The sequence below is a fragment of the Oncorhynchus kisutch genome, linkage group LG28, assembly GCF_002021735.2.
Source record: "Oncorhynchus kisutch isolate 150728-3 linkage group LG28, Okis_V2, whole genome shotgun sequence".
NCBI classification, from domain to species: Eukaryota; Metazoa; Chordata; class Actinopteri; order Salmoniformes; family Salmonidae; genus Oncorhynchus; species Oncorhynchus kisutch.
In genome coordinates, this window is record NC_034201.2 from 13,631,738 (window position 1) to 13,653,381 (window position 21,644).

The window sequence follows — 21,644 nt, forward strand, 5'->3', positions numbered from 1 at the left end:
CCCCCATTACACAGCCACCCCTTTCCCCTTTTACACAAGCCCCGCCTTTTTCCCCCTTACACATTCCTCCCCCTTAACAGCCGGCCCCTTTCCATTTACACAGCCGCCCCCCTTTCCCCCTCTTTACAAGACCTCCCCTTACCCCCCTTTACGACAGCCACACCCTTCCCCCTTACACAGCCCGGCTCCTCTTTTCCCCCTTACCAGCCACCCCCTTTCCCCCCTCTTACAACAGGCCGCCCCCTTTTCCCCATTACCACAAGCCGCCCCCTTTCCCCTCACAAACACGCCGCCCCTTTCCCCCTTACACAGCCCGCCCCTTTCCCCCTTACACAGCCGCCCCTTTCCCCTTACACAGCCGCCCCCTTTCCCCCTTACACAGCCGCCCTCTCCCCCCTTACACAGCCGCCCCTTTCCCCTTTACACAGCCGCCCCTTTTCCCCTTACACAGCCGCCCCTTTCCCCTTTACTCAAGCCGCCCCTTTCCCCTTTACACAGCCGCCCCTTTCCCCCTTACACAGCCACCCCTTTCCCCATTACACAGCCACCCCTTTCCCCTTTACACAGCGCCCCTTTCCCCCTTACACATCCTCCCCCTTACACATCCGCCCCTTTCCCCTGTACACAGCCGCCCTTTCCCCTTTACACAGCCGCCCCTTTCCCCCTACACAGCCACCCCTTTCCCCCTTCCACATCCTCCCCCCTTACACAGCCACCCCTTTCCCCTTACACAGCCACCCCTTCCCCCTTACACAGCCCGCCCCCTTTCCCCCCTTACACAGCCGCCCCTTTCCCCCTTACACAGCCGCCCCTTTCCCCTTTACACAGCCGCCCCTCCCCCATTACACAAGCCGCCCCCCTTTACACAGCCGCCCCCCCTTCCCCCTTTCACAGCCACCCCTTTCCCCCTTACACATCCTCCCCATTACACAGCCACCCCTTTCCCCTTTACACAGCCGCCCCTTTCCCCCTTACACAGCCGCCCCCTTATACACAGCCGCCCCCTTCCCCCTTTCACAGCCACCCCTTTCCCCCTTACACATCCTCCCCCTTACACAGCCGCCTTTTTCCCCGTTTACACCAGCCGCCCCTTTCCCCCTTACACAGCCGCCCCTTTCCCCTTTACACAGCCGCCCCTTCCCCTTTACACAGCCGCCCCTTCCCCCTTACACAGCCGGCCCCTTTCCCCCTTACACAGCCGCCCCCTTACACAGCCGCCCCTTTACACAGCCGCCCCCTTACACATCCTCCCCCCTTACACAGCCGCCCCTTTCCCCTTTACACAGCCGCCCCTTTCCCCCTTACACAGCCACCCCTTTCCCCCTTACACATCCTCCCCCTTACACAGCCGCCCCTTTCCCCCTTACACAGCCACCCCTTTCCCCCTTACACATCCTCCCCCTTACAACAGCCGCCCCTTTCCCCTTTAACACAGCCGCCCCTTTCCCCCTTACACAGCCACCCCTTTCCCCCTTACACATCCTCCCCCTTACACAGCCGCCCCTTTCCCCTTTACACAGCCGCCCCTTTCCCCCTTACACAGCCGCCCCTTTACACAGCCGCCCCTTTCCCCCTTACACAGCCGCCCCTTTCCCCTTTACACAGCCGCCCCTTTCCCCTTTACACAGCCGCCCCTTTCCCCCCTTACACAGCCGCCCCTTTCCCCTTTACACAGCCGCCCCTTTCCCCCTTTACACAGCCACCCCTTTCCCCCTTACACATCCTCCCCGTACACAGCCGCCCCTTTCCCCTTTACACAGCCGCCCCTTTCCCCCTTACACAGCCGCCCCTTTCCCCTTTACTCAGCCGCCCCTTTCCCCTTTACACAGCCGCCCCTTTCCCCCTTACACAGCCACCCCCTTTCCCAATTACACAGCCACCCCTTTCCCCCTTTACACAGCCGCCCCTTTCCCCCTTACACATCCTCCCCCTTACACAGCCGCCCCTTTCCCCTTTACACAGCCGCCCCTGTCCCCATTACACAGCCGCCCCTTTCCCCCTTACACAGCCACCCCTTTCCCCCTTACACATCCTCCCCCTTACACAGCCACCCCTTTCCCCCTTACACAGCCACCCCTTTCCCCCTTACAACAGCCGCCCCTTTCCCCCTTACACAGCCGCCCCTTTCCCCCTTACACAGCCGCCCCTTTCCCCTTTACACAGCCGCCCCTTTCCCCCTTACACAGCCACCCCTTTCCCCCTTACACATCCTCCCCATTACACAGCCACCCCTTTCCCCTTTACACAGCCGCCCCTTTCCCCCTTACACAGCCGCCCCTTTCCCCTTTACACAGCCGCCCCTTTCCCCCTTACACAGCCGCCCCTTTCCCCTTTACACAGCCGCCCCTTTCCCCTTTACACAGCCGCCCCTTTCCCCCTTACACAGCCGCCCCTTTCCCCTTTACACAGCCGCCCCTTTCCCCCTTACACAGCCACCCCTTTCCCCCTTACACATCCTCCCCCGTACACAGCCGCCCCTTTCCCCTTTACACAGCCGCCCCTTTCCCCCTTACACAGCCGCCCCTTTCCCCTTTACTCAGCCGCCCCTTTCCCCTTTACACAGCCGCCCCTTTCCCCCTTACACAGCCACCCCTTTCCCCTTTACACAGCCGCCCCTTTCCCCTTTACACAGCCGCCCCTTTCCCCCTTACACAGCCGCCCCTTTCCCCCTTACACAGCCGCCCCTTTCCCCCTTACACAGCCGCCCCTTTCGCTGTTAAAACACATTATTAAAAGGAGCTGCAATTCCCTCCATCACCTCCACCTCTCAATCCCTGCGCTGACTGGATGGGAGAAGGCAAGGAAGTGTGTATGCGCGCACACACACACACACACACACACACACACACACACACACACACACACACACACACACACACACACACACACTGGAGAGTTGCCCTCCCACCAATCAGTTCATATCTCATCTGAGTTCTCTGCTGCTTTTTAGATTAGGAATAGTCCTTTTGAAATGAGCTAATCACACAATATATCATAGCTGGTAATGCATTCAGAGACAGCGTGGATGATTGCAGGGGTAAGTGTGTCCTTGGAGGCTGCAGTCAGTGTCCCCAGCCTGGCCTGATGCATGTTGAGTTGAGGGAGGAAGTTAAGGTTGCAGCTCCCCTCTGTCCTCTATGTCTGTGGACTGACTGCAGGGTGTGCTGGACATATTGACAGTGATCCCTATGGACAGGGAACTCATCCCTCGGTCCTGCTAGTCTCCCAGAAAACAGTCTCACAACACTTTGTTTTACTCTATGCAGATTTATTCTGCTCTACAAGCCGTCAGAGTTGTTGGATTTTTACAACTGACCTGTTTGTTCTGACTGGAACACACACACACACACACACACACACACACACACACACACACACACACACACACACACACACACACACACACACACACAGCCCCCCTCCTCCTTAGTCACTCAGTGGAAACACCAAACACTCTGCAGCCATTTCCCTAGAGAGGAGAAAGAAGCGAGAGAGGCCTGTTGTCTGTTGTCACCATGGAGAGAGAAATAGGGAAAGTAATTGCGTTGTTCCAGGGCTCTAGAAATCCCATCAGCCTTTGGGCAGCCCTGTCAGAAAGTATAAAGACAGCGCTAAAAACTTAACTGGCTACAGACAGGCTGGGGGAGCACCCTCGCTGAAAATGACTTACAATGGCCGGGCAAGACAGTCAGATTATCTATCAAGGGAAGCAGGTGAAACAGCTGTAAAAGATGTAGGAGGGCTAGCAGAGATGAACACTGGCTTGTGTTTCTATTACCAAGATTGCCAGTGATAAAAGTGAGTGATGTTGATAAATACCCACACAGCCTTTTATCACCAGCTGCCGTGGCTGTGGTTGCTGGCGACGACGGCGGGGCTGATAACCCTGGAGGCTCAGGGCCTGGGGAGGAGGGGGAACGAGATAGGGGGGAGGATACAGCTGTATTACCCCAGCCTGGGCTACGGCACAACAGCCCGCCGCCACAATTTGCATGGTGACCGGGTGTCACACAAATGGGATGAGTTCCATGCTAATGGCCCGGAAGCAGAATCACATTAGTGCAAATGCAGGGTGTTCTCAGACCAGGCCTGGTTGGAGTTGGATATGTTACAGTTGCATTTTAGCATTTCTTTTTTTATTTAACCTTTATTTCACTCGGCAAGTCAGTTAATTAAGAACAAATTCTTATTTACAATGATGGCCTACCCCGGCCAAACCCTAACCCGGCCAAACCCTAACCCGGACGACCCTGGGCATATTGTGCGCCGCCTTATGGTACTCCCAATCACGGCCGGTTGTGACACAACCTGGAATCGAACCAGGGTATGTAGTGACACCTCTAGCACTGAGATGCAGTGCCTTAGATCGCTGTGCCACTCGGGAGCCCCTAACCTTATTCCTAACCTTTACCTAATTATCCTAACCTGTCACGTTAATTATCTTAACCTGTTGTGTAAGTTCTCCTAACCTGTTACGAAAAGTCACTTCTGCTAGTCAAAACAAGCAGGCCTGTCCTGAGAACTGCGGCCCGGGGGGAGAAAAGAGAGTGCTGGGGTGTGTGTATGTATATGAATGCGTATGTGCACTCGTGCATACATGAATGTGTGGAACTACCATGTTAAGGAGTGCCATCATTTCTCTGGACATTTCAGTAACAGCTTGTGAGTAATGAGGTTGGAGTCGTTCGTTATCTCAGAAGGAACAGTGTTCTATCACTGTTTGTCTTATTGTGACAATTTCCTATTTCCCCCAGAACCCCTTGTGTTTTTTTAAACGCTCTGTGCACACTCTTGCTGCAGATGCACTTAGCTGTGCCATGTTGCCCTTTCTGATGGCTTGGGTAATAATCCTTAATATTTCTGCTACTTTGGAATTAATTGAGGCTTTAATGCACTCTGATTCCTTCCTCCAGCACAAGCTAATTGTGTTTTGAAAAATAATAAATGATGTATTTCTTTGTGACTGTCTTAAGTGTTGAGTGTTTTGGATCAAATGTAAAGTACCTTAATGTTTTGTGGAGAAAAAACAAACATGTCAGTGGCGTTTAAAAGGATGAAATGGAGGCTTTAATTGTGCCACACTCTGTTTTGCCCTGTTGAAATGAAATATGTTTTGATTAGAGATAGCAGTGTTTGTTAAAGTAAAGTGCAATGTGAAATGACATTGTTAGATGTATAATAAAACATTCCTCTTTGACAGATTCTCACCACAGGCTGCAGCACTGTTATGAGTTGTTGCCTGTTTTTGAGGTTAGAGAGTGCCTTTAGGGGCTGCTTTTAGAGTTTGCATCAACATTACATCTGAAAGACCATGCCAAATAAGTATTATATTTTCTCTCATAGCAGGCAAGGGAAAAGGGTCCCTCTCATACACTTTTGGACAAAAAAAACTGCTATCTAGAACCCATAAGGGTTCTTTGTGTGTCCTCTCTATTACAGACCCCTTTTTGGTTCCAGGTAAAAACACTTTTGGGTTCCATGTAAAACCCTTTCCACAGAGAATTCTACATGGAACCCAAAAGGGTTCTTCTATGGGGACAGCCGAAGGCCCCTTGTGGAACCCTTTTTCCTAAGACATGACAATAGAGAGGCCCCTCCTTTCTCTTCTCTCTCGCTTTATCTCCCTTGCACTTCCATCCCTTATGGAGGGGCCAGTCTAGAGCTGATCTTATGTTTGGACTCACATTGAAAGGTGTTATGATGCGTTTTAAGCCTGATCACCCATCTCTTTTCTCTCTCCCTTTCTCTCTCCAGATGGTCACAAGAACAAAGAAAATATTTGTGGGCGGATTGTCAGCCAACACGGTAGTGGAAGATGTGAAGCAGTATTTTGAACAGTTTGGGAAGGTAAGGAGAATCATTGTGGGTTCCTCCCTTGTATGGTCTGGCAGTAGGCAAACCATGTCCGTGTGGGTTGGAGGGTGTTTATACCCTGTCACTGTCCTCGGCTGCTGTTTCCAGGCTGTGGTCTGTGACTAACCTCCCAGTCCATTCTGAGTGAAGGGGATGTGGACATGCAAATACGCAGCCAAACATACTGCAAGAGATTTGCAGAATTACATCCATAGTGCCTTCACACACCCACTGTACTCAGATACATATTCATATGTATTGTTAGATAATACTGCACTGTTGGAGCTAGGAACACAAGCATTTCGCTACACCCGCAATAACATCTGTTACATTTGTGTATATGACCAATACAATTTGATTTGATTTGATACTAGATTTCAGCTCAAGGTCACCTTGTGTGAAACTGAGGATGCTTCCTCTACAATATCAGCTCAGCACTTGACCTCAATAATTGTCCTTTGAGCATGTACTGCACATCACATCTCTGTGTGTGATATAATCTCTGTATTTCTGAATGGCCAGTTAAGTCAATCATGGGTATGTAAATCCTTTAACACGACCGCATAACTCCCCAGTGATATGTAGTTCCATGGTAATTATGGTCAGTGGTAATTTAGCTCCTGGGTATGGGAGCAGAGCACAGGCCAGGGCACTAGCTGGAATGTTATTCCAAAAGAAGATGACTCACAAGGGGAGGAAGTAGCAGTGAAGCCATAGCTGAGCCCAGCAGCGTGGAACAGCAAGAAAATATTCAGAGCGGGCATGGTTGTAATCATCGAGACTGAAAAGGGCTCAACACAAATGTCGACTTGATTGAATGACATGATTGACTTGATTATACAAAGTTTTTTTTTTTTACCTCATTAAGGAATCCTCAAACACTTGTGAGGAGACAAACAAATCAGTCTGATTGTGTGTGTGTGTGTGCGTGTGCATGTGTGTGTGTCACAGACAGGGAGGAAATCACAGTTGTTAGCCTAGGTGTTATTAGAAGGGGAGGTGGGCAGGAAGTGGCTTGTCTCTTCTGCCTGCCTGGCTGGCTGATGGTGTCTGTGTCTGTTCCTCTGCATCCCCTCTGTGACACGCATCCAACCATTTATTAAATAACCTGGCTGTCCAATGCAACCCGCCATTATCACCACACATGCTGCGCTCTTAGGAGTCGCCCGGAGAAAGAAAACCAATTCATTTAGTTTCTCCTCCACAGAAGGATGGAGAAGGAGGGGAAGGAGGGGGGATGTGGCCACAGCAGTGGCAGCAGGGCTCATCATTCAGATGTCTGGGATGTACATGTCTAGAATGCTTTAGTGAGGAGAGAGAAAAGGAGAAAGAGAGACTTAGAGAGAGATATTCTCCTCTGTACCAATGCAGCGCAGGACTCAGGTGAACACACTAGGCTAGCGACCTGGGAATTGTCTTTGGGTGCGGCTCTGTGTTTGTGTGGACTGGGCAAGGTGCGTGCGTTTGTGTATCTGTGTATGTGTGTGTGTGTTCAGGTCTAGGCGACATAGGCCAATTAGCAGGATGTGGGCAGGCAGGCAGCAGAGGTGGCGGTTGTTGTGGGGATAAGGTGTTCGAAACAGGTGGTGTGATCACACCGGGGTTACTGCAAGATATCTCTCTGTTCTTTCTCCTTTCTCCTTTCTCCTCTCCTCTCCTCTCCTCTCCTCTCCTCTCCTCTCCTCTCCTCTCCTCTCCTCTCCTCTCCTCTCCTCTCCTCTCCTCTCCTCTCCTCTCCTCTCCTCTCCTCTCCTCTCCTCTCCTCTCCTCTCCTGTCTTCCCTACGCCTCTGACAGGGTAGGATACAGGAAGAGGAAGGGAACTGACAGCTCTCATATACATCACTCTCTCCCACTGTCCCACCTGTCATCATTAGTAAAAGTGCACATATCCAAACCCCCAGTACAACTTCAGAGAGGTCTGCCTGCTCTACATAGTATTACTGTGTTACCCAGAGTACACTGAATACGTCCGAGTAATGTGCCGCTGACAGCCAGATGAATGGGCCTGAAGGACAGTATCAGTGTGTAAAGACTGATTCTCATGCATCCCAATACCCCCATGTGACTGACAGTGACAAGATCTCTCCTCTCAGTTCCTCTGAGGCAGCCCGTTTCTACTGTCTGTGTGTTGAGTTCAAAACTTACTGTACTGGCTTCATGTAGGACTGATGCATTAGGTTCACATAAGGGCCCAGTAACAGGTATGTCTGTATCCTGTGGAAAAGTCTAGGGGTGATTGTGTTCAAAATAAACACTTATCTCCTGGTATAATACCATTATGTGAGAGCTCTGCATCAGCAGATTTGTAATCATTCTTACATTGCATGCAGCTGTTAAAAACACTTACCATCAAGAAGCAAACAACTGGTAGCAGACCTTTGATTAAATAAGGGGGCCAGTGGTCACCCTCATAATTAATTACAGCCTGACATAACAATAGAACTAGAGACCAGGCCAGAAAAGAGGACCTAACCACAGTGAAGATCCTAACCACAGTGAAGATCCTAACCACAGTGAAGATCCTAACCACAGTGAAGATCCTAACCACAGTGAAGATCCTAACCAAAGTGAAGCTCCTAACCACAGTGAAGGGCCTAACCACAGTGAAAATCCCAACTACAGTAAAAATCACAGTGAAAGGCTAACCACAGTGAAAGGCTAACCACAGTGAAGGGCATAACCACAGTGAAAGGCCTAACCACAGTGAAGGGCATAACCACTGTGAAAGGCCTAACCACAGTGAAAGGCCTAACCACAGTGAAGGGCATAACCACAGTGAAGAGCCTAACCACAGTGAAAATTCTAACCACAGTAAAAATCCTAACAACAGTGAAAGGCCTAACCACAGTGAAGATCCTAACCACAGTGAAGCTCCTAACCACAGTGAAGGGCCTAACCACAGTGAAAATCCCAACCACAGTAAAAAGCACAGTGAAAGGCCTAACCACAGTGAAGGGCATAACCACAGTGAAAGGCCTAACCACAGTGAAAGGCCTAACCACAGTGAAGACCCTAACCACAGTGAAGATCCTAACCACAGTGAAGATCCTAACCACAGTGAAGGGCCTAACCACAGTGAAGGGCCTAACCACAGTGAAGGGCCTAACCACAGTGAAGAGCCTAACCACAGTGAAGGCCCCAATAATAGTGAAAGGCCAAACCACAAGTGAAGGCCCCAATAATAGTGAAAGGCCTAATCACAGTGAAGAGCCAAACCACAGTGAAAGGCCTAACTACAGTGAAGGGCCTATTTATCTGAGATGGCTTATGCTTAGTCATTGGTTTACTCTAATCGGCTTGGAGTGCGTCTCACTCCAAGCCGTCCTTATTTGGCTAAGCTGAAACAACTGCTTGTCGCTTTGTTCCCCCTGGCCTTCACTGTGTTCTGTGCTGTGGTTTGACTGGGGGTCCAGTGCTTGGTTTCATCAGCCCCAGCCTGCAGTTGTTTCCAAGCCAGTGGGCTGCCACAATCAGGCCTTAATGTCCTCCCCTGCCCCGGTTCCCATGTCCTACTGGGTGGGAGCCAGCTACTGTAGTACCAGGAGGAGGATCCCCCTTAACATGTTCACTGCCACTGAGCTGATTGGTCTGCAGGAGGGTTAGGTGGGGTCATAGGGTCAGACTAAGGGAGGGTCCTGGGGGCATTTGAACCTGAGATCTCTGTCAGAAACATTTTCCATTTCTCTAAGATTAGCTAAATATCTGTCTACACATCCTGTCGTACTGCTCCCGTAGGACAGGGACTACACTCACACACTGAGGGGAGAGAGGGTACAATGCTGTAGGTGAACAGGAAGACACAAAAGTATGAAAGTCTGTGGTTTGTGTCATCTCACTGTCCCTCAGTTCAGCACTAAGTCTCCTTCTCACACACTGACTTCCCCTGACAGGAAGCAGATGAGAGAAAAAAAATGAAATATAAAATAATGAAAAAAGGATGCCTTAGTTAGTGACAGGAAATTTGTTCTGGTGCTCCGGTAATCTAATATCATGGCTGACATTTCGTTGTGCATTGAGATTTTGTAAATGGCAGAAAACCACAATGTGTGACTGTCCATAACGGCTGCATCCAGGACTCCATGTTAGTTCATTTAGCATACTTGCCCAAGCGCTTACATTTAATAACATCATTTGAGTTTTTCAGGCGTACCAAATAAAAACAGTGCTGATGTCCATTAGTGCATTGCCAAGCTTCCTGCCCCAGTGAACGCAAACAACACCGTTTAGATCCCCGCTTCCCAACCAGTAAATATGGGACGCAGTGGAGGAAATCTTTGTTTGGGATTTGATGAGTTATTGTTTGTTTGCTAAAATGCATCAGATTAAAACATCAACAGACTACTGGAGTTTCCATTTTTTATTGCTCATGCAGACATTTTTGCATTGAAGTGAAATATGAAATCCTCCAAGCTTAGCCTTTTGATGGTTGTGATATTGAAGTATTACAACATGAAAAACACTTCAAATCCTGTATTTGCCTTTATTAAGTTCTGAATCCGTTTTCTTTTCAAGCCTTTGATATGCAGGAGACATCCTCTGTGACACATCGTACCTGCATCGCCTCAGAGATATCACAGTAGCTCATTTCTCTCCAGTCACACACAAGCAGGTGGACATTTGCATGACATTTCCATATCCCTCTGCATCTCCTCTCACCTCTAAGAGTCTAGTTGAACATTTGCCGACAGTATGTGGCCTAAACTCTCCATTTAGCACTGTGTTGGATTTTTCCATCCAGGCTGTGGTCTCTATAGTAGTAGGCCAGAAGGACACAGCTCCAGTGTTATTGCTGGTCAGAGCTGGCTTGATAAGCCAGCATCAGGTCCATAGGAGCTCTCATCTGCAGCATGCAAGGCTTGACACCGGCTCTTCACTCTCCCTGCAGTCACTTGTAGTTAGGACCTGAGACAGAGCAGAGCAATGGAAATGAACTGGCCCTAAACCTGCTACTGCTGCAGGGACAAACAGAAAGAGGGAAAAGCCCGTATGTTTCCTGTGATGATGAGAGGTGTTAGAGATGCATGATAAAGGTTCTGTATCATTTCAGCCTGTGGTTTTGAAAGTAGGGTTCACGAGCCTAAAATACCTCACTATCTGTAGGCCCTAGCTACCTACCTATCTAGTTTCTGATGGAGCTCTGTGGTGTGTCCTGCTTTTAGGACAGCGCATCATGGGGGATTGACATGCGGTGGAGGTGCGTCTGTGCAGACTGTCTACCGGCGTCCCTCCCTGAAATGGCTCCCCCTGGATAAGCCAGGATTGCCTTGATTGCGTTACAGTGACTCATTATGTCAATGGCTGATGGAACGTAGAGGCCCCAGTAGTGCTGCTTAAAGAACTATCTGTTTAAAGAAGATTGACTGTGATTGGATGGGATTCCCAGCACCTGCTCACTGGGGTAAATCTGGTCAAGGCAGAAAGCAGCAGCAGCAGCAATCTTCCCTGTGGTATTGTGTCAGGAAGGAGGAAATGGACGTGTGAGGCGGGAGGGAGGCTACAGCAGCCGTTCAAACGGCTGGTGGGTTGAGCAATTCGTCAAAGGAGCTGTCAGAACTCATCTGCCACTCAGCATCCTCCTCCCTGTGACTATCAGAGCTCCTAAACAACCAGGCAAACCACAACCTGCTCTCTGCTGTGCTCTGTGTGGAGCTGTAGCCCAGGTGGGAAACACACCGATAGAAACAGGCCCAGGAAGCGATTAGCCCTGAAAAAAGCCTATTTCCTCAGATATATGGAATTTCACAGCCATGAATGCAGTGCATTAACCTGTAAGCATAAGCCCAGGGGCGCTAATAACTTTCCACTCTGGGGCCACTTGATCTTTAAACGAGGGAGGCACTTGCCAAGATCACGCTCGGAAATTAATACATCCCCCGAAAAGGGCTCTTTTGGCCGCAGCGGTAGTGTGTGTGTTTTTCTCCCTCGATGGAGCGTGTGTGTGTGTGTGTGTTTAAAGAGGGGGCTGCCGTGACAGGTGGTATTTGGAGAGTGGTGTCGAGAGCCACAAAGGCAGGCGCTGGCCTCTGAGTGACAGGCCCCGCATTGCCGCGGCAAGCAACGCCAAGGCAGAGACAAATGAGAAACAAAATGACGGTGTCATATTTCACCTCATATCTGACAGGCTTCTGAAGAGATGTGAAACCACCTCTCTCCCAAATGTACCACTACTATTAAGTGTTGGGCTGTGCTGAAAAATGGGAAAAAAAATCTAGCATGAGACGGTTTTCCCTAACAGCGGGTTGTCAAAGGCAACATTCCATTCCAGTGCTGGAGTGCTTTAGGAAATGACTGAGTTAGGCCATTTACACACTGAACAACCAGCCGTAAAGTAGGAAATGAAAACTGGGGGTTTCTCATGGAACACATTGCGGTGTAACTGCCTGCCTTACAGTCAACCTGGGTCTTGAGAACCACTGTACCTTCATGTCTGTGGTATTTTTTGCAGCATCCTGCATATTTGGCCCTCATATCCTCTAACAGCAAGGTGGCATTATCAAAAAGCTTCCTTCATATTCCAAGGCTGCTGATGGCAGGTTTAAGGTGCGGCAACTTGAGGAAAACTCCTGACTGTACACAGGGCACACTGACTAAGCACAGTCCCATTGGTCTACCTGTACAGAGAAGTCTCTCTCTCCCTCTCTCTCTCTCTCTCTCTGCCACTAATCCAAGCACACAACTACAAGCTGCCTCCTGGGATGACTACCTCACACGCTCAGCCCTGGTAAAAGCACTGGGTAAATGTCCTAGTTGTTTTCTCCTCTCCTCTCCTTGCATGGAAAGGTACTGTCTGTCTGTCTGTCTGTCTGTCTGTCTGTCTGTCTGTCTGTCTGTCTGTCTGTCTGTCTGTCTGTCTGTCTGTCTGTCTGTCTGTCTGTCTGTCTGTCTGTCTGTCTGTCTGTCTGTCTGTCTGTCTGTCTGTCTGTCTGTCTGTCTGTCTGTCTGTCTGTCTGTCTGTCTGTCTGTCTGTCTGTCTGTCTGTCCTGCCTGCCTGCCTGCCGCCTGCCTGCCTGCCTGCCTGCCTGCCTGCCTGCCTGCCTGCCTGCCTGCCTGCCTGCCCTGTCTGTCTGTCTGTCTGTCTGTCTGTCTGTCTGTCTGTCTGTCTGTCTGTCTGTCTGTCTGTCTGTCTGTCTGTCTGTCTGTCTGTCTGTCTGTCTGTCTGTCTGTCTGTCTGTCTGTCTGTCTGTCTGTCTGTCTTCTGTCTGTCTGTCTGTCTGTCTGTCTGTCTGTCTGCTGTCTGTCTGTCTGTCTGTCTGTCTGTCTGTCTGTCTGTCTGTCTGTCTGTCGTCTGTCTGTCTGTCTGTCTGTCTGTCTGTCTGTCTGTCTGTCTGTCTGTCTGTCTGTCTGTCTGTCTGTCTGTCTGTCTGTCTGTCTGTCTGTCTGTCTGTCTGTCTGTCTGTCTGTCTGTCTGTCTGTCTGTCTGTCTGTCTGTCTGTCTGTCTGTCTGTCTGTCTGTCTGTCTGTCTGTCTGTCTGTCTGTCTGTCTGTCTGTCTGTCTGTCTGTCTGTCTGTCTGTCTGTCTGTCTGTCTGTCTGTCTGTCTGTCTGTCTGTCTGTCTGTCTGTCTGTCTGTCTGTCTGTCTGTCTGTCTGTCTGTCTGTCTGTCTGTCTGTCTGTCTGTCTGTCTGTCTGTCTGTCTGTCTGTCTGTCTGTCTGTCTGTCTGTCTGTCTGTCTGTCTGTCTGTCTGTCTGTCTGTCTGTCTGTCTGTCTGTCTGTCTGTCTGTCTGTCTGTCTGTCTGTCTGTCTGTCTGTCTGTCTGTCTGTCTGTCTGTCTGTCTGTCTGTCTGTCTGTCTGTCTGTCTGTCTGTCTGTCTGTCTGTCTGTCTGTCTGTCTGTCTGTCTGTCTGTCTGTCTGTCTGTCTGTCTGTCTGTCTGTCTGCTGTCTGTCTGTCTGTCTGTCTGTCTGTCTGGTCTGTCTGTCTTTCTTCTTCTGTCTTTTGTCTGTCCTGTCTGTCTGTCTGTCTGTCTGTCTGTCTGTCTTTCTGGCTGTCCGTCTGTCTGTCTGTCTGTCTGGTCTGTCTGGTCTGTCTGTCTGTCTGTCGGTCTGTCTGTCTGTCGTCTGTCATGTCGGTCCTGTCTGTCTTTCGTTCTGTCTGTCCTTCTGTCTGTCGTCTGTCTGTCCTGTCTGTCTGTACTGTCTGTCTGGTCTGTACTGTGTCTGTCTGTCTGTCTGTCTGGTCTGTCTGTCGTCCTGTCTGTCTGTCTGTCCTGTCTGTCTGTCTGTCTTCGTCTGCCTGTCTGTCCTGTCTGTTCTTCGTCCTGTCTGTCTGTCTGTCTGCTGTCTGTCTGTCTGTCGTCCTGTCCTGTCTGTCTGTCTGTCCTGTCTGTCTGTCTGTCTTTTCTGTCCTGTTCCCTTGGTCTGTCTGGTCCTGTCCTGTCTGTCTGTTCTGCTGTCTGTCTGTCTGATCTGTCTGTCTGTCTGTCTGTCTGTCCCTGTCTGTCTGTCTGTCTGTCTGTCTGTCTGTCTGTCTGTCTGTCTGTCTGTCTGTCTGTCTGTCGCTATCGTGGTTAAATGCAAAGGCCTAAGGAAGCCTCTGTGGTATTACACATCTGAAGCAGTGACTGCCCTTACACTAGAGAGGTGTGTGTGTGTGTGTGTGTGTGTGTGTGTGTGTGTGTGTGTGTGTGTGTGTGTGTGTGTGTGTGTGTGTGTGTGTGTGTGTGTGTGATTAGATACCATAGCTGTCCCTCAGCAGCTCAAATCAAATTCTATTGGCCACATGCTCCGAATACAACAGCTGTAGACTTTACTGTGAAATGCTTACTTACGGTCCCATTCTCCACAGTGCAGAGTTAAAAAAGTACAGAAAATATTTGCTAAATAAAAAGGAAATAATAACACAACTATAACGAGACGGGAGAATGGTCTTGGTCAGGGAGGTGACCAAAGACCCGATGGTCACTCTGACAGAAGAAGGACAACCATCTCTGCAGCACTCCACCAATCAGGCCTTTATGGTAGAGCGGCCAGATGGAAGCCCCTCCTCAGTAAAAGGCACGACAGCCCACTTGGAGTTTGCCAAAAAGCACCTAAAGGACTCTCAGACCATGAGAAACAAGATTTTCTGATCTGATGAAACCAAGATTGAACTCTTTGGCCTGAATGCCAAGTGTCACGTCGGGAGGAAACCTGGCACCATCCCTACAGTGAAGCATGGTGGTGGCATCATCATGCTGTGGGGATGTTTTTCAGCAGCAGGGACTGGGAGACTAGTCAGGATCGAGGGAAAGATAAACAGAGCAAAGTATAGAGAGATCATTGATCAAAACCTGCTCCAGAGCGCTCAAGACCTCAGACTGGGGGCAAAGGTTCACCTTCCAACAAGACAACGACCGTAAGCATACAGCCAAGACAACGCGGGAGTGGCTTTGGGACAAGTCTCTGAATGTCCTTGAGAGGCCCAGCCAGAGCCTGGACTTGAACCCGATCGAACATCTCTGGAGAGATCTGAAAATAGCTGTGTAGCAACGCTCCTCATCCAACCGGACAGAATTTGCATGGGAGAAACTCCCCAAGTACAGGTGTGCCAAGCTTGTAGCTGTAATTGCTGCCAAAGGTGCTTTGGGTCTGAATGCTTATGTAAATGTGATATTTCCGTAAAAATAAATTGTAAACATTTCTATAAACCTGTTTTTGCTTTGTCATTATGTGGTATTGTGTATAGATTGATGAGGGAGTAAATACTATTTAATCCATGTTAGAATAAGGCAGTAACATAACAAAATGTTGACAAAGTCAACGTGTCTGAATACTTTCCGAATGCACTGTTTATGTGGGTAGGGATAAAAGTGACTAGACAATCAGGATATATAATAGAGTAGCAGCAACGTATGTAAAGTGTGTGAAAGTGTGTCTATGTGTGAGTGTGTGTGGTGTCAATATGCATGTGTGTGTGTGAGCGTATGTAGTGTGTGTGTGTGTGTGTGTGTGTGTGTGTGTGTGTGTGTGTGTGTGTGTGTGTGTGTGTGTGTGTGTGTGTGTGTGTGTGTGTGTGTGTGTGTGTGTGTGTGTGTGTGTGTGTGAGTATGTATGTTGGAGTGTCAGTGTAGTATGTGTGAGTGTGTGGGTAGAGTCTAGTGAGTGTGTGGGTAGAGTCTAGTGAGTGTGTGGGTAGAGTCTAGTGAGTGTGTGGGTAGAGTCTAGTGAGTGTGTGGGTAGAGTCTAGTGAGTGTGTGGGTAGAGTCTAGTGAGTGTGTGGGTAGAGTCTAGTGAGTGTGTGGGTAGAGTCTAGTGAGTGTGTGGGTAGAGTCTAGTGAGTGTGTGGGTAGAGTCTAGTGAGTGTGTGGGTAGAGTCTAGTGAGTGTGTGGGTAGAGTCTAGTGAGTGTGTGGGTAGAGTCTAGTGAGTGTGCATAGACCCAGTGCAAGAGAGTCAGTGCAAAATAATGAAGATAAATGAATACATAATAAAGCGGGTCAGTGTAAATGGTCAGCCATTTGAGGAGTTGTTCAGGAGTCTTATGGCTTTGGGGTAGAACCTGCTCAGGAGCCTTTTGGTCCTAGACTTGGGGCCCCGGTACCGCTTGCCGTGCGGTAGCAGAGAGAACGGTCTATGACTTGGGTGGCTGGAGTCTTTAACAATTTTTAGAGCCTTCCTCTGACACCGTCTGGTATAGAGGTTCTGGTGATGTACTGGGCCATACGCACTACCCTCTGTAGCGCCTTGCAGTTGGATGCCGAGCAGTTGCCATACCATGCGGTGATGCAGCCAGTCAAGATGCAGCTGTAGAATGTTTTGAGAATCGGCGGGCCCATGCCAAGTCTTTACAACCTCTTGAGGGGGAAGAGGCGTTGCCTTGCCCTCTTCATAACTGTGTTGGTGTGTTTGGACCAATATAGATCCTTAATGGTGTGGACACCAAGGAACTTGAAGCTCTCGACCCGCTCCATTACAGCCCTGTCGATGTGGATGGGAGCGTGCTCGGTCCTCAGTTTTCTGTAGTCCATGATCAGCTCCTTGGTCTTGCTGAAGTTGAGAGAGAGGATGTTGTCCTGGCACCACATTACCAGGTCTCTGACCTCCTCCCTATAAGCTGTCTCATCATCGTCAGTGATCAGGCCTACCACTGTCGTGTCGTCTGCAAACTTAATGATGGTGTTGGAGTTGTGCGCTGCCACTCGGTCGTGGGTGAACAGGGAGTACAGGAGGGGACTGAGCATGCACCCGTGAGGGGCCCCCGTGTTGAGGGTCTCCGTTTTGGATGTGTTGTTACCTACCCTCACCACCTGGGGGCGGCCCGTCAGGAAGTCCAGGATCCAGTTGCAGAGGGAGGTGTTCAGTCCCAGGCTCCTTAGCTTAGTGATGAGCTTGGAGGGCACGATTGTGTTGAACGCTGAGCTGTGTCAGGGGGAAGAAGCCAGAGTTTTAGAGTGGATATGTCAACAACATACTTTAGATTTACCAAAGGTATTTAGTGTCCCTGGGAGGGATCCAGTCCTCATTTAGTTTTACACCTAGGTCTATAGGTGTATAGGTGTATTGGAGTCGGCTAAAGGGTAATGGAAAAAAAGCTTTTTTGATAACGAAAGCAATTTAAAGGGAAAAAACTATACAGTACAAAATCCATCTTAAATATTTTCAAAGATGTATAGAAATAACTGGACATAGCTACTGTGGCACATCTGTAACATGGTCGCGTATGTTTGGTTGAAGGTGTGTGCATGCCTCTGGGCCAGTGATTCGGCAGAGTCAAGCCAGCGTTGGGCCAGGGTTTCATCAAAGGGCAATATCAAATGTTCTCTTTCCTGAACTTTAAGAGCACTTCAGGTCAGCCAGGGAAAAAAAAATAAAAACGGCCCTTTTAACATTTCCCAGTGCTGAAAGGAATTTTAAAGGGAGGACACGAAGAGAAAGTGAATGTTCAGAATTGTCATGCTCTCATTGGAATTCTAAACTGAGCACACCATAAAGAGATAACTGACAAGGTAGGACAGGACTCAAAGACTGAGAGTGTTTCATATTAATATAAAGGCGGACGGGACCATTCAACTCCAGCCCTGACAGACTGTGTTGCTAATAGAATCACTGGGCCATGAGAGAGTGTTTGAAGACACCTGCAGATTCCTCGCATTCCAGGGCTACAGCGGCAGGATGTTGCAACTTTCCAGATAAGACAAAGGAAGGAGGTATGTGAAATATGGATGCACTCTACTGTATTGGTGTCCTGAATGTTAGCGGAACTAATTAGAATGCATTTTTGAACCATGGCATCTTCGAATGGAATGCAGCTTCCACATAAAGAGCAGGTCTTCTATCTGGCCTTCAATACCAGTGCTTCAGATTCACTAGACAGACTAACACTGGAACCGTGAGGACAAAAGCTCTGAAGATGAAAGAGAAGGAAGAAGGGGGATGAGGAGGAGGAGTTGAGATGATTTAGTGGCCCCACCACTCCCCCTTTAGAGCCTTTACCAGCCCATCAGTTTTAATCCGTGTCTTCAGTTATGTGCTTTGCGTGAAGTTAGGTCTAGATGAAGGGAATCCACAGTGTGTTTGTGTGTAGAGAGAGAGAGAGAATGATCCTGCAGGTCTAAATGGTAAACACGCCTGCTGTGTTCTGGGTTGAAACTGTGGACCCTGAGCCTCCTCCTCTCCTCACCTCTCTCAGCCCTACCTACCTTTAGATCAGGGCCACATTGACAGTCACAGTGGGAGTGGCACTGGGAGCTCTGTTAGACACACGCAGAGCTTCAGTTTGGCTAACATTGAACCCTACATGGGGCTCCCAAATTCTATCCCGGGGTAATTATTTCTGATGGGGAGTGAACCGGAAGGATGGCTGTCTTCCCTCCTTTATTACTGGAATGTGAACCTCAAATTGTTTTGGATACGCCTCCTGCCGGGCCCATCATTGCTGTCTTCCAGCTGGCCAGCCAGCCTTGGATCAGGCTTACCAGGGATGCAGGGAGCATCGGCCCTTTATTACCACAGGCTGCCTGCTCTGGAAATGTAAGGGCTCCCAGGGTGTGTGTGTGTGTGTTTTTGTGTGGTGTTTTTGTGTGTTTGTGTGTGTTTTGTTTGTGGGAGGTGTGTATAGTCCTGTATGTGTGTGTGTGTGTGTGTGTGTGTGTGGGAGGTGTATATAGTCCTATGTGTGTGTGGGAGGTGTGTGTGGGAGGTGTGTATAGTCCTATGTGTGTGTGTGTGTTTGTGTGTGTGTGTGGGAGGTGTGTATAGTCCTGTGTGTGTGTGTGTGTGTGTGTGTGTGTGTGTGTGTGTGTGTGTGTGTGTGTGTGTGTGTGTGGGAGGTGTGTATAGTCCTGTGTTTGTGGGAGGTAGGTATAGTCCTATGTGTGTGTGTGTGTGTGTGTGTGTGTGTGTGTGTGTGTGTGTGTGTGTGTGTGTGTGTGTGTGTGTGTGTGTGTGTGTGTGTGGGAGGTGTATATAGTCCTGTGTGTGTGTGTGTTTGTGGGAGGTGTGTGTGTGTGTGTGTGTGTGTGTGTGTGTGTGTGTGTGTGTGTGTGTGTGTGTGTGTGTGTGTGTGTGTGTGTGTGTGTGTGTGTGTGTGTGTGTGTGTGTATAGTCCTGTGTGTGTGTGTGTGTTATATACTGTATGTGCACTTTTTTAAAGCCTAAAACGGAAGCATATGCAGAGAGTAGATCATACCAATGGTAAAATGTGGTGGTTCATCTTTGATGTTTTGATGTTTTGCTTCCACTTGTCACAGCATCATGAACTTTAACAAGTACCAGGACATTTTAGCCAAAAACCTGTTTGCCGCTGCCAGGAGGCTGACACCTGGCCGCAAGTGGATCTTCCAGCAAGACAATAACCCCAAGCGCACATCAGTAATCCACATAGATTAATTGACCACAAAATCAAAAATGTTCATCTCAGTCTCCAGACTTTAACTCCATTGAAAACCTTTGGTTTGAATTGAAGAGGGCGCAGACAAAGGGTATCAAGAATCTGAAAAGATTCTGTATGGAGGAATGGTCCAAGAACCCCCCCCCCCCAGTGTTCTCTAATATCATCAAATATTTTAGGAAAAGGCTCAGTGTCATTACACTGAGGGTAGGGTGCTGGAGTACTAAAAATAGGGGTACCACTAATTTTGACCCCAATTTCATTTCATTTCAATTTTTTTCATTACTTATTACTTACTAATTTCATTCTCTGAGCAATTGTATTAGTATACCACTGCTAGAGTACTGTATGTCTTCATCCTCCCCTGTCCTTGTGTTTAGAACAGCCCCTACATCAGCCAGCCACTATCCTGCACTCTGTATTTCACTGCCCAGCAGGAGACCATTCTCTAGACTCAGACTCTTGGTGGGGAGGTGAATACACTCATTTTGTCTCTTGTTTCTTTCTTGTTGTATTTTCAAAGCATAAGTAAGTCAACTGCTGTCTTACGTGACTTTACTGCAATTCAGTAGGTTAAAATTATTTACAAAATGGTGTTGAAAATCCCCCTAAGCTTTCTAATCCCTGAGTTACTGTGGCAACCTGAAGAAGTTGATTAGTCATATCATTACAACACTATCTGTGTCAAAATGTGATTGGTGTGTTCATGCTGAAGGATTACTGGGTTTACAACGCTAATGCAGGACATAATAGCAGTCGTAAGTACAGACGGATGGGTGTGCATCAAATGATTCTCCGCTAGCTTAACGTTAGTTAACGTTACTGAAAGATGATGCATACAGTTCATATAGGAATTAATCATGTTTAACTAGACTTCCTCTTTGTACATCAAATCAAGTTGTATTGCTCGCATACATATACAGTGCCTTGCGAAAGTATTCGGCCCCCTTGAACTTCGCGACCTTTTGCCACATTTCAGGCTTCAAACATAAAGATATAAAACTGTATTTTTTGTGAAGAATCAACAACAAGTGGGACACAATCATGAAGTGGAACGACATTTATTGGATATTTACAACTTTTTTAACAAATCAAAAACGGAAAAATTGGGCGTGCAAAATTATTCAGCCCCCTTAAGTTAATACTTTGTAGCGCCACCTTTTGCTGCGATTACAGCTGTAAGTCGCTTGGGGTATGTCTCTATCAGTTTTGCACATCGAGAGACTGACATTTTTTCCCATTACTCCTTGCAAAACAGCTCGAGCTCAGTGAGGTTGGATGGAGAGCATTTGTGAACAGCAGTTTTCAGTTCTTTCCACAGATTCTCGATTGGATTCAGGTCTGGACTTTGACTTGGCCATTCTAACACCTGGATATGTTTATTTTTGAACCATTCCATTGTAGATTTTGCTTTATGTTTTGGATCATTGTCTTGTTGGAAGACAAATCTCCGTCCCAGTCTCAGGTATTTTGCAGACTCCATCAGGTTTTCTTCCAGAATGGTCCTGTATTTGGCTCCATCCATCTTCCCATCAATTTTAACCATCTTCCCTGTCCCTGCTGAAGACAAGCAGGCCCAAACCATGATGCTGCCACCACCATGTTTGACAGTGGGGATGTTGTGTTCAGGGTGATGAGCTGTGTTACTTTTACTCCAAACATAACATTTTGCATTGTTGCCAAAAAGTTCAATTTTGGTTTCATCTGACCAGAGCACCTTCTTCCACATGTTTGGTGTGTCTCCCAGGTGGCTTGTGGCAAACTTTAAGCAACACTTTTTATGGATATCTTTAAGAAATGGCTTTCTTCTTGCCACTCTTCCATAAAGGCCAGATTTGTGCAATATACGACTGATTGTTGTCCTATGGACAGAGTCTCCCACCTCAGCTGTAGATCTCTGCAGTTCATCCAGAGTGATCATGGGCCTCTTGGCTGCATCTCTGATCAGTCTTCTCCTTGTATGAGCTGAAAGTTTAGAGGGACGG

The 21,644-nt window shown here is 48.6% G+C and overlaps 1 protein-coding gene across 17 annotated transcripts in view; it reads left to right on the forward strand.

Moving 5' to 3' along the window:
• Positions 1-21,644, forward strand: part of LOC109872858 (RNA-binding protein Musashi homolog 2-like) — a 327,630-nt gene that overhangs the window by 102,002 nt on the left and 203,984 nt on the right. For all 17 annotated transcript variants that reach the window (XM_031808196.1, XM_031808182.1, XM_031808181.1 and 14 more), the window contains exon 6: positions 5,755-5,847. In XM_031808196.1, coding sequence (XP_031664056.1) covers positions 5,755-5,847 — 93 coding nt within the window. The remainder of the gene's footprint in view (positions 1-5,754; positions 5,848-21,644) is intronic.